Source organism: Ixodes scapularis, unplaced genomic scaffold (genome assembly GCF_016920785.2).
Source record: "Ixodes scapularis isolate PalLabHiFi unplaced genomic scaffold, ASM1692078v2 PGA_scaffold3__209_contigs__length_174095766, whole genome shotgun sequence".
NCBI classification, from domain to species: domain Eukaryota; kingdom Metazoa; phylum Arthropoda; class Arachnida; order Ixodida; family Ixodidae; genus Ixodes; species Ixodes scapularis.
In genome coordinates, this window is record NW_024609868.1 from 63,663,001 (window position 1) to 63,675,065 (window position 12,065).

Consider the following 12,065-nt stretch of genomic DNA (forward strand, 5'->3'; position numbering starts at 1 on the left):
GTGAAAGAAAGTGGACTCTCAGGACTCCGTAACATTTGCCGTCGTCGCACCGGTGCGAATCGCGCGGGAACTTCGAATTCCATATTTGAAAATGGCTTTTTTACTTCACAAATACTGAATTCCCAAGTTTTGAACTTTGAGGGTAATGTCTCGGCATCGCTTTCGATCGTTTCGGAGAATAAAAAAAAAAATTATTTTGATGTGTCAGTGCCCCTTTAAGCACTTGGGAAGAGAGACAGAAAAAAAAATATTTCTGCTCAGCTTGACTTGTTGAGTGAGCACTTTGTAAGAACTAAAAATGTCTTTACTGACCTTAGAATCGCTGGTCTAAAGAAACAGCTAAAGCAAATAAACATTGGTATTTTGCAGTTCAGAGGGTTTGGGCTGGTTGTTTTGGCTGCAACATTTTTTTATATTCTCAGGGAGCTTTGAAACTGATACCAGATTCTGCGACTACACCATGTTCCAGGTGTTTGCGAGGACTACTGCGAAAACGGAGGCCGTTGCGAAATCAGCCAGGACACCAGCGAGCCACGATGCGCGTGCCAGGGCAACTTCTATGGCGACCGGTGTGAAAAGAAATCGGAGTTTGTCTACATTGTGGGAGGCATTGCCGGAGCAGTCATCTTTGTTATCCTCATCGTCCTCCTTATCTGGATGATCTGCGTCAGGTGCGTGTCTTTCGGCCTTCTTGTAGCAGTAGAAAATCGAGCTGACTGAAGATGTGCTGAGACTAAAGATGTGCCACTCAGAAGTGCAGCAGCTTACAGAACACACCTTCATGAACATCAAACCACTGGTGTTCCAGACAAAAACTGCTCAGAATTTTTATCTTGCTGCCCGCTCTCGAAAACTATCTGAAGCATTGCTTGCATTTAGATGTGCCCCAAGTTACTACAAATGATAATCAATCAAGCAAAGTATATAAGCAACTATACAAAGAAAACAAAGCATGATCTGAGGATTGACACTGATATATGGAGAGAAAACCTGCAATCCACTAGAGTTCCTGCAGTTTTCATGTGCCAATTCTGCATTGTCTTCAACTGCAAAGCAATTCAATCCTAGAATAAAATTAAGTGCAAGTGTTAAACTATGCAAATGGTCACAATATAGGCTGTTGTTTTCAGTTTGAAGGGCAACTGTTGTGTTTTTATTCATTTATTTAAATGATGCAGTGGCTCATATATCTAAGCCATAGCCCCCCAGGTATGGTTACATATAAACATGATTTTTAGCAAATATTGCATTCAGGAGCAGCTGCCAGCAGAATGGATTGTATGAACAAGCTGTGTGGTAGCCGAGCCCAGGTGGGATGGTTCAATTTGAGCAGAATTTTCAGCAGAGTTACTCTTCTAAGCTTTAAGATTTTTACTGTACTAACGAATAGCCTCCCTTTATAATAGTTTATAAGAAACTGCAGCATTATTTCAGGTATCAAAGGGTGGCCTCCCCAAAAAGTCACTTAAAACCATCTAAGCAAATTATAAATGCATTTTGTAGGAGTGTATCTCACAGTAGAAGTTCATCAACTTTCATGCACCTCAATTGTGGCAATCTGGTGCTCCCCTTCTGTACAGAACGTCATGGAAGAATAAGCCCAAGAAGTTGCCCCAGCCCCCTCCCATGGACATCAGCGGATCCCAGTCCAACTTCTACTATGGAGCACCCGCACCGTATGCCGAAAGTATAGCGCCTTCTCACCACAGCACTTACGCCCATTATTACGACGATGACGACGACGGATGGGAAATGCCAAACTTCTACAACGAAACCTACATGAAAGGTTTGTGTAAGCCTGTCTAACGAAATTCCCCAATCCTACCTCCCATATTCAGAAAACATCTAACAGACTTGCAATGTGTGTACTTATCTCTTTGTCCCATGTAGTTTACACTTTCATCCTCCGAACTGTTTGCAAACATGCTAGTTTAAATTTTCATACTTCTGGGGAGTATATGTTATATGGCCAACTTGCATACCAGCATTGTAAAATGAGCATAATGAGCATTGCTCATAAGTCTTGCTCCATCTACATAAGTACTGTGCATAAGCCCTTACTACTTCTATGTCAAAGATGACTGCTGTTGCATGGGAAGACTGACACTTAGTGACAAGCCTGACGTTTGAGTGCAGGTTTCAGTTAGTTACATTACGAGATAACATAATGGAAATTTATCATCAGATTTAGCTTCCTGAAAAAGTGTTCCCAAAATAAAACAACATTTTTTTGTCCCTAGACGGACTACACAACGGCAAGAGCGGGACCTTGGGCCGCAGCAATGCGAGCATCTATGGCACCAAAGAAGACCTGTATGACAGGTTGCGCCGGCATCAGTACCAGGGCAGCAAAAAAGGTGAGCCCTTGCTCTGTGCTGTCTCGCACATTATCTGGAGCTTCCAGGCCAGAGCTAAACCCATTGTAAAAATAAAAACAAAAAAAACAAGCTGAGTCATTTCAGTTCATAAAGGTCAGAGGTCCCACAAGATGCAACAGCTGCTGTGAAGGTTTTGAGGGTTATAAAAGCTTCTTTTTGCGTAGTTTCGCAGTGTTACGAGTGCAACAGGATGTAAAACATAAATGATCCTACACATACATAGTTAAAGCTGATTTCTCCTGCATACTTCCTTCCCACATCTCTCTCTCTCCGCATCCTTAACTCTGCTTTCTACTGACTTTGTTTCACTGCCCGCCTGCAAAAATTAGTTTCCGATCTTTCAAGTCCATTTTGTCCAATTTGTGATCAAGCTTTTCACGTATGTGACCAACTCGAGCAGCGATGCCTGGTCGCCAGATGAAAATGACAAGCATTCGTAAATTGATTGTTGCAATTACTAGAGCTCCAAAAATAGTGAAACTTGATGTATATACTAAGCAGCCCATGAGCATTACATTTCAAGAATAATCTATCCGTTTAAGTTTCGCTTTTTACCCCTTTAAAGCTTTGACATTTCTTGCAGGAATGATCTCATAGCTTAAGGAAATGCAGTACTTAACCTAAGACTAAATCCTGATTCTTTGTCAGCAAGTCAAAGTGTTGTGAAAGTCACCAGCAAAAGTTTCAGAAGTTCTAACAAATCAAATTTCCAAACATACAAGTGCAGCTTCCTAATCTGATGTTTTCTTTTCAGACACAAGTGACAGTGAAGACCAAGGACAATAGAGTTATCCATCCTCATGAAAAAAGATCACCATCCAGCATCCTGGAACACACTTCTCATTTACGTCTCCTTGATATGCTCCTATTTTATTTGAAGAAGCAGCTTTCTCATCGAACCCTATAGGCCGTCCAAGCCACCAACCGCATGACCGTGCCAGAACCACTACCAGTGCTTCCACATTCTACAACCAAATCCATTTCAATGTGTGCAGAATACGACACAGTCAGCACAAACACGATCACCATGTTTTTCTATTTTTCTGTCACTGCCGAACGACTGCCATCAGATATACTGGCATAGTGGAATCTGTTCATCCTGGACCCTAACTGGCAGCAAATTTTTTTTTCGTTCGACATTAAGCTGTATGAATAAAGAGTGAAAAGCATGAATGTCGTGTTTGCGCCAACAGTGTCATGCCTTGCACCTCTGTGGCAACCTAGTGCTTCGGCATTTATGAAACTATCAGTGCTGCTGTTTTTACATTGTTTTTTTCTTTTACACATCAAGCTACTGACTCTGAAAGAAGGTAGCAGAATGTTGCGTTCTCCTTTTCCAACTGTTTTGTTACGCTTAGTTTATTTAATTGAACTTATAAAAGAGAGCTTTTTCTCCCTCGATGGCGTGGCAAACAGTGATGTCTATGCTCAACCCGTTTGTTATTCCCAGGGAACACGCCGTCCTATGGACTATGCCAACTGATCAAAGTTGAGACTAAAACCCACGTTGTGGGATAGTGTTTGATGCGAGATGCCCCAATAATTTCGGTCACAAGAAGGAGAGGTGTATATAATAGCCTATTTTATTGCCAACAGGGGGTCTACTACAACTTCTGTGTAGATAGGTTTCTCAAAACTCTTGATTGTGCCACTTCAGCTAATTCCAGTCTTTACAAGATGTGTTTCTGTTTCTGTAAATATTGTGGTAAAAAAAAAGGTGTGCCCATTTTCCTTTTGTACTGAGCTTGCAGTCCCTGCTGTGAGCAGTCAATGACACTGTTGATGGGTGACTATTGAGTATTTGATGGGGTTGACGAACTAAAAAAATAGTAGTGGGGGCTGTTTCTTAAGGTGGTAAGCGTCAAATATGTGTTGCCTGGAGTAACAGTTAATGTAATGATGTACTCCAGTTTGTGATGCAACTTCTTTACGAGCAGATTTAACACTCTGACGCACATGCTAGGTGTAAGACTGTTTTCTGTGCACGTTTTTGTGCACTGTAGCTAAACACAGTTTTGAGTCCCCCTTTTATTTTTTTCATCGTCTTGGTTGAGAATGATTGGTCCACTAAACTATCGCCATGTTACTATGCCGTGTGCGTGCGTATGTATGTATGTTGTACAGCAAATCTTGTTTGATTTTTTTTTTCTTGATGAGTTGTATCACCCCAAAGTATGGGTATGGAGTGAGACAATAAAATATTTTTTTTTAGAAGTAACCACATCTTGATGCGTTACGAATGCCACTTCAAACAACGTGATCGAGCTTGAGGTGACAAATCCAACAGAGCTATTGCAAACCACTTTAGAAGAGATTTTTGCAGTCAAAAACCGCAATCACATAGTGCCAATGTAATAAAATTGGTTTACTCACGTTAAAGGTGCACTCGACGTAAAATGCGTAGCGAAACACGCCGACACAGGCACCTGCCAAGCCGCTTCAAAGACGCCGCGCCGACCGCCTCACCAAACTGGAACAATACGGACTATTTTCATAATAGCTCGAAAGAAAATAGGTCTTCTATTAAAAGTACTTAAAAATACACTATCCTTAAAACATTTATAAAAATTATTGATAATAAACTATAAATACTTTATTAGTTAACTTCACTGTATTTTTTTTAGAAAATATGCTATATAAAAATGGCAGTCTCAACGGCGGATGAATACACTGAACGCCCATGCAAAACGAGATGCTGGTATAAAACAGTGAGGCGCAGAATTCTTTGAGCAAAGTTTACAGGGGCGCGAGGGGATGCAAATAAGACATGGAGGCATTAGAAATAACTTCGACACACTCTTCCGAATTTGACGGCTCCAGCATCGTTGAGGATGACAGCGATTCAACGAACGCATTTGTGGAACGAGTTCGCGTTGACCGACGCAAACTTGAAGAGATGCTCCAAGGTAAGCGCGGCTTCCCAAGAACTTTTTGAAACTCCGCTGTCACCGTCAAACTTTTTTTTCTGATGAAACATCGTAGCATACCGCTTTCAGCATTGTTAGGGTTAGCAACAGGTGTATCATGTGACAGCAGCGTTACATACCCTGCGAACAGAGCCTTGCTCGCTGTGGGTTGTCGGATTATTATTACCTGTTGCGGCTGACAGAGCATCGACTTCACTACAGAAATGGCGCGAAATCCAAATATCCACTTTTTCATGGGAGTTTGCGCTTTTCTTGAAGGGGTGTAACACGAATCGTATTGGCAAGCACTACTCGGTCCTGATGTGAAATTCCTTTGCGAGTTTTGAAAACAAGGTGAACAGTGGTTCGCAACCCGCAACAGATTTTAACGAGATTGGCTCTGCAGCTAGCACGTGAGAGCCTTCAATGTGTCAGCGTCGTTCGCAAACTGAATCCCAGACAAAAAAACGTGGGTGTAAGCGTCGTAAAGACAAAAACGTCGTTCGCTTGTGGCTTGCCCTCCCGACCCATCGCATTCCAGTAAGTCACCGGCAGAGCGAGTTCAAGCCGTAATTGGGCCCTACGTACGAATGGTGGTGGTGAAACTATGTTTTTTTAGCTACGAATGAGATTGAGTTGTTTTACGACGACACTAACGACTTGACCGATGGTTTCTGGTGCTGAAATCCAAAGCGACCCACTCAATCATTGGGTTGCTCGACTGAACCTGAGTGTAGACAGGCTCTTCTAGAAGCTGTAGTATTTTTTTCTTATCACCATACGTGATCTAACTGCGCGTGTGAATCAAGTTCTCACCGTGGCGGAGCATCTGGTTTACATTAACTTGGAAGTCTTGAAACTTTTCCGAGCAGAATTGTCTAAATCCCTGCTTTCTCAGCGCCAGTCTGGCAGGTCTCCACCCCCTTATTTTTTTTTTTGTGGCAGGCACATTGTGTCTCGACCACGAAGTTTACGAGCCTTCGAGAATCATGTGCTGTTGACCCCCGTGGTGACGGGTGCTCATCGGCATGCTCTTCTTGCTTGCGGCGGCTTCGTTCAGCTGTGCTGCTTGCTTGCCGCGTCCCTTCGTCGTCGTCGCTACGAGTCCGTTTGTACCGTTCACTACTTTGTAGAGGCCTTCACACCACTTCCTCTCGACCGAGGACCCGCTCGCCAAAGTAAATAAACAGTGCGCTCCTCGTTCTCTCTCTCTCTGGCTGAAAGTTCGCAGATGCGTTTTCCAGACTTTCTTGTTTCCCTCCATTAGTCGGCCCCGCGGCTAGGTTTTGTGCCCGGCTTTTTTTCTTGGTCGGAATTGGTTAATTTTGTGTACGAAACTTCTATTTAAAAAAAAAAAAAAAAAAAAGACGTCGAAGTTTTTGCGTGTTGTGCGTGCCGTGCACCGGGTAATCTCGGTGAAAAGAGTTTTGATCTTCAACGCAAGCAGGCAATTAATCGTTTAGGGAATGTTGGTGCAAGTCCCCGGGCGAATTAAAAATGATGTTAGGTTATCTGCGAATGTTGTAACAGTTTCCTGTGAACACCCGTCCGGTATAGCGCTTGCTTAACTTCAGAGGGCTACATGACGCCCACTTCAAAATTGGCTACGCCATTATAATCGCGACACCTAATCTAGTTTCGGGATGCCTGCTTTCGCTCTCGGTATCAAAGGCATTTCGTTTCCGTCTTGTTGCTTCTGTGCATGCAAGGCTCTTGGTTTGGTTTCTATATATGCCATCTGGTTCCCGCACAGAGGTATCCACTTGTACGGGCCGAAGTAAACCACTCACGTTTTACTGCAGCTCGCATTTGGATTTTCAGATAGTAGCAGCAGTTCATAAGGTGCTTTTATGATATTTAATTCGAGCACGCACGATCAAAGCTCGCGCTTTTAACGTTATCGTGGTGCACGCCTATGCAGTGACTTTGTGTCATTTTGCAAACAAGAGCATCGAAAAATGACACGATGATTGTAAGCAGCTCGCACGTTCCCTTATCTCTTGAACGCTCGCTCTGATGGAATGAGGGGAAGGGCGCTTTAACAACACACATAACCGAAAAAAAAAAGTCTCTTGTCCTTTTTGTGACCCGCCCCCTCGGATGCGTTGGGTGGGTGAGGGCACCCCAGCGTCTGACGAAGTCCATGTGCCCGCCGCCGAACCAGCCGAACGACCCGCGCGGTTTCCAAAGTATCGTGTGACGTTCCGAGTAAGTTGCCCCGCTAAGTTCGACTGTTTCGTCCGCTTTGTTAGTCTCCCCCTTTTATTTTTCTTCATACTTTGTAGCTTTATTTGGAGAGTTGGTGATTTGTGTTGGACGCAGACCTCGTGCTGTGTGTGGGCTTTGTTTTCTCCGAAGTTTTTCTGTTTTAGTGTGTGGTGGTGTTTTTGTGCGGTGGTGGGTAGCGTGCCAGTGCGGACCGATGGCTCCTGTCTGGTGGTGGTCTGTCTCGCACGCCTGTGGTGTTACTGACCGACTGCTCTTCTGAGTTGCGATTCTGCTGTTTGTGTCGTTTTAGAGACCGACTCTGGAGAGCCGACGATGGCCGATGGATTTTTTAGGCGGGTGGGTGGTCTCCTTTTTTAGAAACTAGAGCATTTCGCGACTCGGTGACTGTGCGCGGCTTGGCTAACCGACTGCGGTGGTTGTAGATTATGGAAACGACGGGTACTCTCATCTCCTGGCCGACCAAGCTGAAAATCGGAGCAAAGTCCAAAAAGGGTGAGTAGGTGAATCGCTTTTCATTCTTAATTTCGACAGTTTCTCCTCTCTAGAATTTGGAGATTACTTAAAAAGGATATTCTTATTTATATATGCCTTCTTCAGCCAGGAGACCGTGTTACAGATCAGAAGTCTCGGGTGCAAAATGCAGGCGCACCAATTAACCTGTGAATGTGTTTCGGTCACGCTAATGGCCGTGAATATAAATACGCTAGATCCCACAAAGGAGGCGCCACCAGAGGCGCAGCTTTGAGCGCGAGCTTTGCAGTACGTTTGTGCGCGAGCACTCGCGCAGGGGAAGTACCGAAACACTGCCGTGTCTACTACAATACTACGGGTAAGGTTTCCGAGATATCCAGTTTTGCACATGTTAGTAACATAGGGTGGATTGTACGTAGTATCGAAAGTGAATCGGATTTACTGAATTGCTGAGCTTTCGAACACACGCGCAATTTTGATGTGTGCTGATTAGAACCCCTAAAGCCGGTGTGGGGTCACACTGCTCGTGCATCACAAGAAAGGCAGTCTGCGAACACCGCAGTATCCCTGGTTCGAATGCCGCGTGCCCAAGTTTCTCCTTGAATTCACTGCCACGCGTCATTCGAAGTACGGATTTCACGGTGACTCGCGTTCGAATCTGTTTACAGATTGTCTTTTGTACGATGGTATAAACAATGTAATCCCGGCTTTCTTTTTTTTTTTTTTCACGCTGACGACATTTGCTAAATTAAAAATTTATTTTCTTTGCGCGGAACGGTTTTTTTTTTTCCAAAATTTTTTTTAATAACGTTCCTGTAGGAGTGTTTCCTTTGCGGGAGCACAAGTATATCAGGAAAGCATGTAGGATCACTGACATGAGCATACCAACCGGGGGGGGAAGGGGGGGGGGGGCGGCGGCAAGGGGGCACTTGCCTCCCCCCCCCCCCCAGCTCTCAGACTGGGGGGAAGGGGCAAGGTATGGTGTTTTGACCCCCCCCCCCCCCCCCCCCTTTCCTGAAACAGCCGCCACTGGGCAGGGCAAACACTGACCGGCGGCGCCCGAGGGCACCGCCCCCCGGCCCCGGAGGGGGGGGGGGGGGGGGGAGGAGGGGGTTGGTTGGTTTGTCCCCCCACTCAAGAACAAGTTGATACGCCGCTGATCACTGACTTTGGCATAATTCAAGATCTTCAGGGGTTTTCTTTTAGATGTTTTCGACACGTAATACGTGTTGATGTGTGATTAGGTGGGCGAGCCTATTTTAAAGTTGTTCTTCGTACCTTGTCCGTAAATGCTGGAAGTGAAATGCGCGGCGTGAAATATTTCTGCATGAACAAATGACCAATCGAGTTCAGAGTGCAGTTTCCGACTTGTCTTCGGTCAGATTAAGGTTGAGGCTTATCCTCTCGAAAGTTGTCGTAGGTGAAATGTTTGAATAAGGTCTCTGTGTCATCTGTGCTGTGTCATCTATGTCGCTAAATGAATTTCTGGAGCGTATCACTGATATTGTTGTATGTGCTACAAATTAAAACCCCTATAGCGTGTGTAAAGAAATGTTTCAAAACTACGAAGTGATCAGTTTCGTAAACTGCCGAAATTACGAAGCATCTCAACATACTTGCAACCTTTGTGTATGATTGCATCTAAGCGTACACCCGTGAGCGATATGAAGGTGATCAGCCCTCCTCTTGCTTTTGACGCTCCTGCAAGTTTTGGAACAAGACCCATTTGAGATGTTGAGTTAGGGAGCCGTAAAACAGGCAAGAAACCAGGTAAGGTGTTCACCTTGACATTGCCGGCGGGTGTACATGTTTGTTGTTCTTTTTTTTTTTCACCCCTGTAATAGCTTTGTGCAAGGGCTGACAGTATCAATAAATGTAATGAATGTAAGCTAGCGTTCGGTTAGGGTCTTATCGCGATTCAGAATAGCACAATTTGTTAGGCTAGGTCAATCGAGCACACAAGCCAAACTTGGGTCGGCTCGCGCTGAAGGTGGGGGCGGGGATGCAACAAGGCGAGCTTGTTCGTACGTCCGGGATATGATGGCGCCTATCTCGCCGAATTCTCGTGGCGCCTTCCACAATAAAAACGCAGCTGAGCCTGAGGGGCAGCGCAGCGTCTTGGAACAAGGCAGCCGTTGGCGGATGACTTCCCCCGCGAATAATGTCGGCCGCTTGTTCTGGCTGTTCTAGCCCGAGCCGCGTAGTGGAGTGCATCGCGCGGCAGACGTCGCTTGGCCTCCTCCTCTCCCGCTTGTTCCTTGCTTGTTTTTGGGGGGTCTGCTCTGTTCGTGGAGCCGCGTTGTTCGTCGTGCCGCCGGCGACTTCTTCCGTTCGACAATTACTGCGGGGAATGAAAAGCTAGAGAAAACTTTGCCTTTCGTCTTCCCCTTCCCTCTCCGTTTCGTCCCCCTGGCTCGCGATCTCCCGACACATTGCTGCTCCGACAAGAGGTTCCCTCTCTGTCAGTTCGTTCATCTTTCGCGCGTCGTCGAAGTGGTTTCGTCTTATTCTCTACTGCCAGTTTTGAAAGGTTAGCCTCGAGCTGCGTTAGTTCCTACACTGTCGGTCTTCAAAGGAGTAATCTGCAGCTGAAATGATCCGTCGGTCCATTAGCTGCAGAGCCTGCATCGATATACTCGAAACACGATCCGTTCAGCAAAAATTACAGGTGCTGTTCTACAAAGCTCTATAAACATCTCGACATGCGGAAATGATATCGCGTAATATCGTTAGATTCGCTACGCTGTGGGAGACGCCGTAGACCCCAGATTAGCAGTTGTACCGTTACACCAGACGCCACGGGGAGGCGGGTTGCGACAACTTCCCATTGGCTTAAAGGGATACTGAACCGAAGTTTGGATTTCGCTAAGTAAGGCTGCAGAAGTGTTGAATGGGACACTACGAACTCCAAAACATCACTCGTACATCGATATCTCAAACGGAAGGCCGTACTTTTGGAAAAGAAGGGCGCGATCAAGCGAGGTCTTTGACGTAACTGTCCTCCTGGAGAATTTGAGAATGAGGAGAAGTGGCCTCGCTTCTCTCCTCCTCGCTTCGGTTCACCAGCTTGACGGGACGTAGCGAGGAGGAGAGAGAATGGGAATCGTGACGTGCCTTGTCTCGTCGGCCGGGTTCAATCCCACACTTCTTTTCCAAAAAATTACGGCGATCCGTGTGAGTGATATTTTTGGTTTTGCAGCTTCCCGCCGATCCGCACGGCCTTGTTTAGTGAGCTCGAAATTTCGGTTCAGTATCCCTTTAAACTTTCGCGCAAGTTTAACTTCGGGATCATCGATCGTGTCAGTTGCGAGCTTTTCTGCGGTCCTTTTCTCCCTCTGTGCGAGGAAGGGGGTTTGTGCGTCGTTATCGCGCGCCGCACGTGCAGCATCCGTGGAGAGGAGGTTGAGGAATGAGGTGCGCCAAAGGGACCGCCGGTCTGCCGTGCCTGTCGTCGCTCGCTCGTCATTCATTCGAGGAAAAAAGGACCTACAGAGGGGAGCAGGCATTCGGTTACCGGAAATGAGAAATACAGAGCTCCCCCTTCCCCGTCTTTCTCTCCTCTCTGTTATTCTAAGGCACGCTGCGTGTTTCCTTGTTTCGGTTCCAAAGTTTCGCTTTTTCTTTTTCGAAGCTCGAATGTAAAGTCGCCTCATTTAGCAATTCTTTTGACGTTATCGTAAGATTCGTCACCGGACTGCACCAGTATCGTATAGTGCTAGATTTTCTGAAGTCCAGCACTGAGGCTTTGTGGCGCCACGTGGAGCGGATTGTCTGGCTCTCGTGCAGACAACTCTCGATCCTAGCTCTTCGAACCTCCTTTCTTTTTTTCAAAACAAAAGGCGCGCTAACAGAATCGAACGGTTAGTAGACTGAGGTTCCTGTCATCCTGCAAACGCAGATGCAGCGTTTTGAACGTATTGCTCTTGCGGTCGTCGGGGCCTAAGAGTCTGTTCGGTTTTTTTTTTTTTTTTTTTTTTTTTTTTTTCCCATTTGTTTATTTTGGAGCTGGATTCTGTTAGCTCTACCTCCCAGGACGAGTGAAAGATTACGGCGTTGTTAAGAAACACGTTTGTCGTGTAGC

At 45.7% G+C, this 12,065-nt stretch overlaps 2 protein-coding genes and 1 long non-coding RNA gene across 4 annotated transcripts in view; 2 read left to right on the top strand and 1 right to left on the bottom strand.

Annotated features, from left to right (window-relative positions):
• The window catches only part of LOC8040537, a 131,708-nt gene extending 127,120 nt beyond the window's left edge, over window positions 1–4,588 (top strand). The window contains exons 55-58 of the mRNA XM_029994005.4: window positions 470–671; window positions 1,581–1,786; window positions 2,241–2,357; window positions 3,133–4,588. Coding sequence (XP_029849865.2) covers window positions 470–671; window positions 1,581–1,786; window positions 2,241–2,357; window positions 3,133–3,164 — 557 coding nt within the window. The 3' untranslated portion in view covers window positions 3,165–4,588. The remainder of the gene's footprint in view (window positions 1–469; window positions 672–1,580; window positions 1,787–2,240; window positions 2,358–3,132) is intronic.
• LOC121048215 overlaps window positions 1–4,834 on the bottom strand; it is a 40,373-nt gene extending 35,539 nt beyond the window's left edge. The window contains exon 1 of the long non-coding RNA XR_006078096.1: window positions 4,752–4,834. This is a non-coding gene — a long non-coding RNA (uncharacterized LOC121048215). The remainder of the gene's footprint in view (window positions 1–4,751) is intronic.
• A 213-nt stretch (window positions 4,835–5,047) lies between these two features.
• Window positions 5,048–12,065, top strand: part of LOC8040541 (protein bicaudal C homolog 1-A) — a 35,116-nt gene continuing 28,098 nt past the window's right edge. Inside the window, exons 1-3 of one of the 2 annotated variants that reach the window (XM_042292466.1) lie at window positions 5,048–5,284; window positions 7,803–7,849; window positions 7,936–8,005. In XM_042292466.1, coding sequence (XP_042148400.1) covers window positions 5,146–5,284; window positions 7,803–7,849; window positions 7,936–8,005 — 256 coding nt within the window. In that variant the 5' untranslated portion in view covers window positions 5,048–5,145. Of the gene's footprint in view, window positions 5,285–7,425; window positions 7,493–7,802; window positions 7,850–7,935; window positions 8,006–12,065 lie in introns of those variants that run through there. The other variant, XM_042292467.1, reaches the window with a different exon arrangement.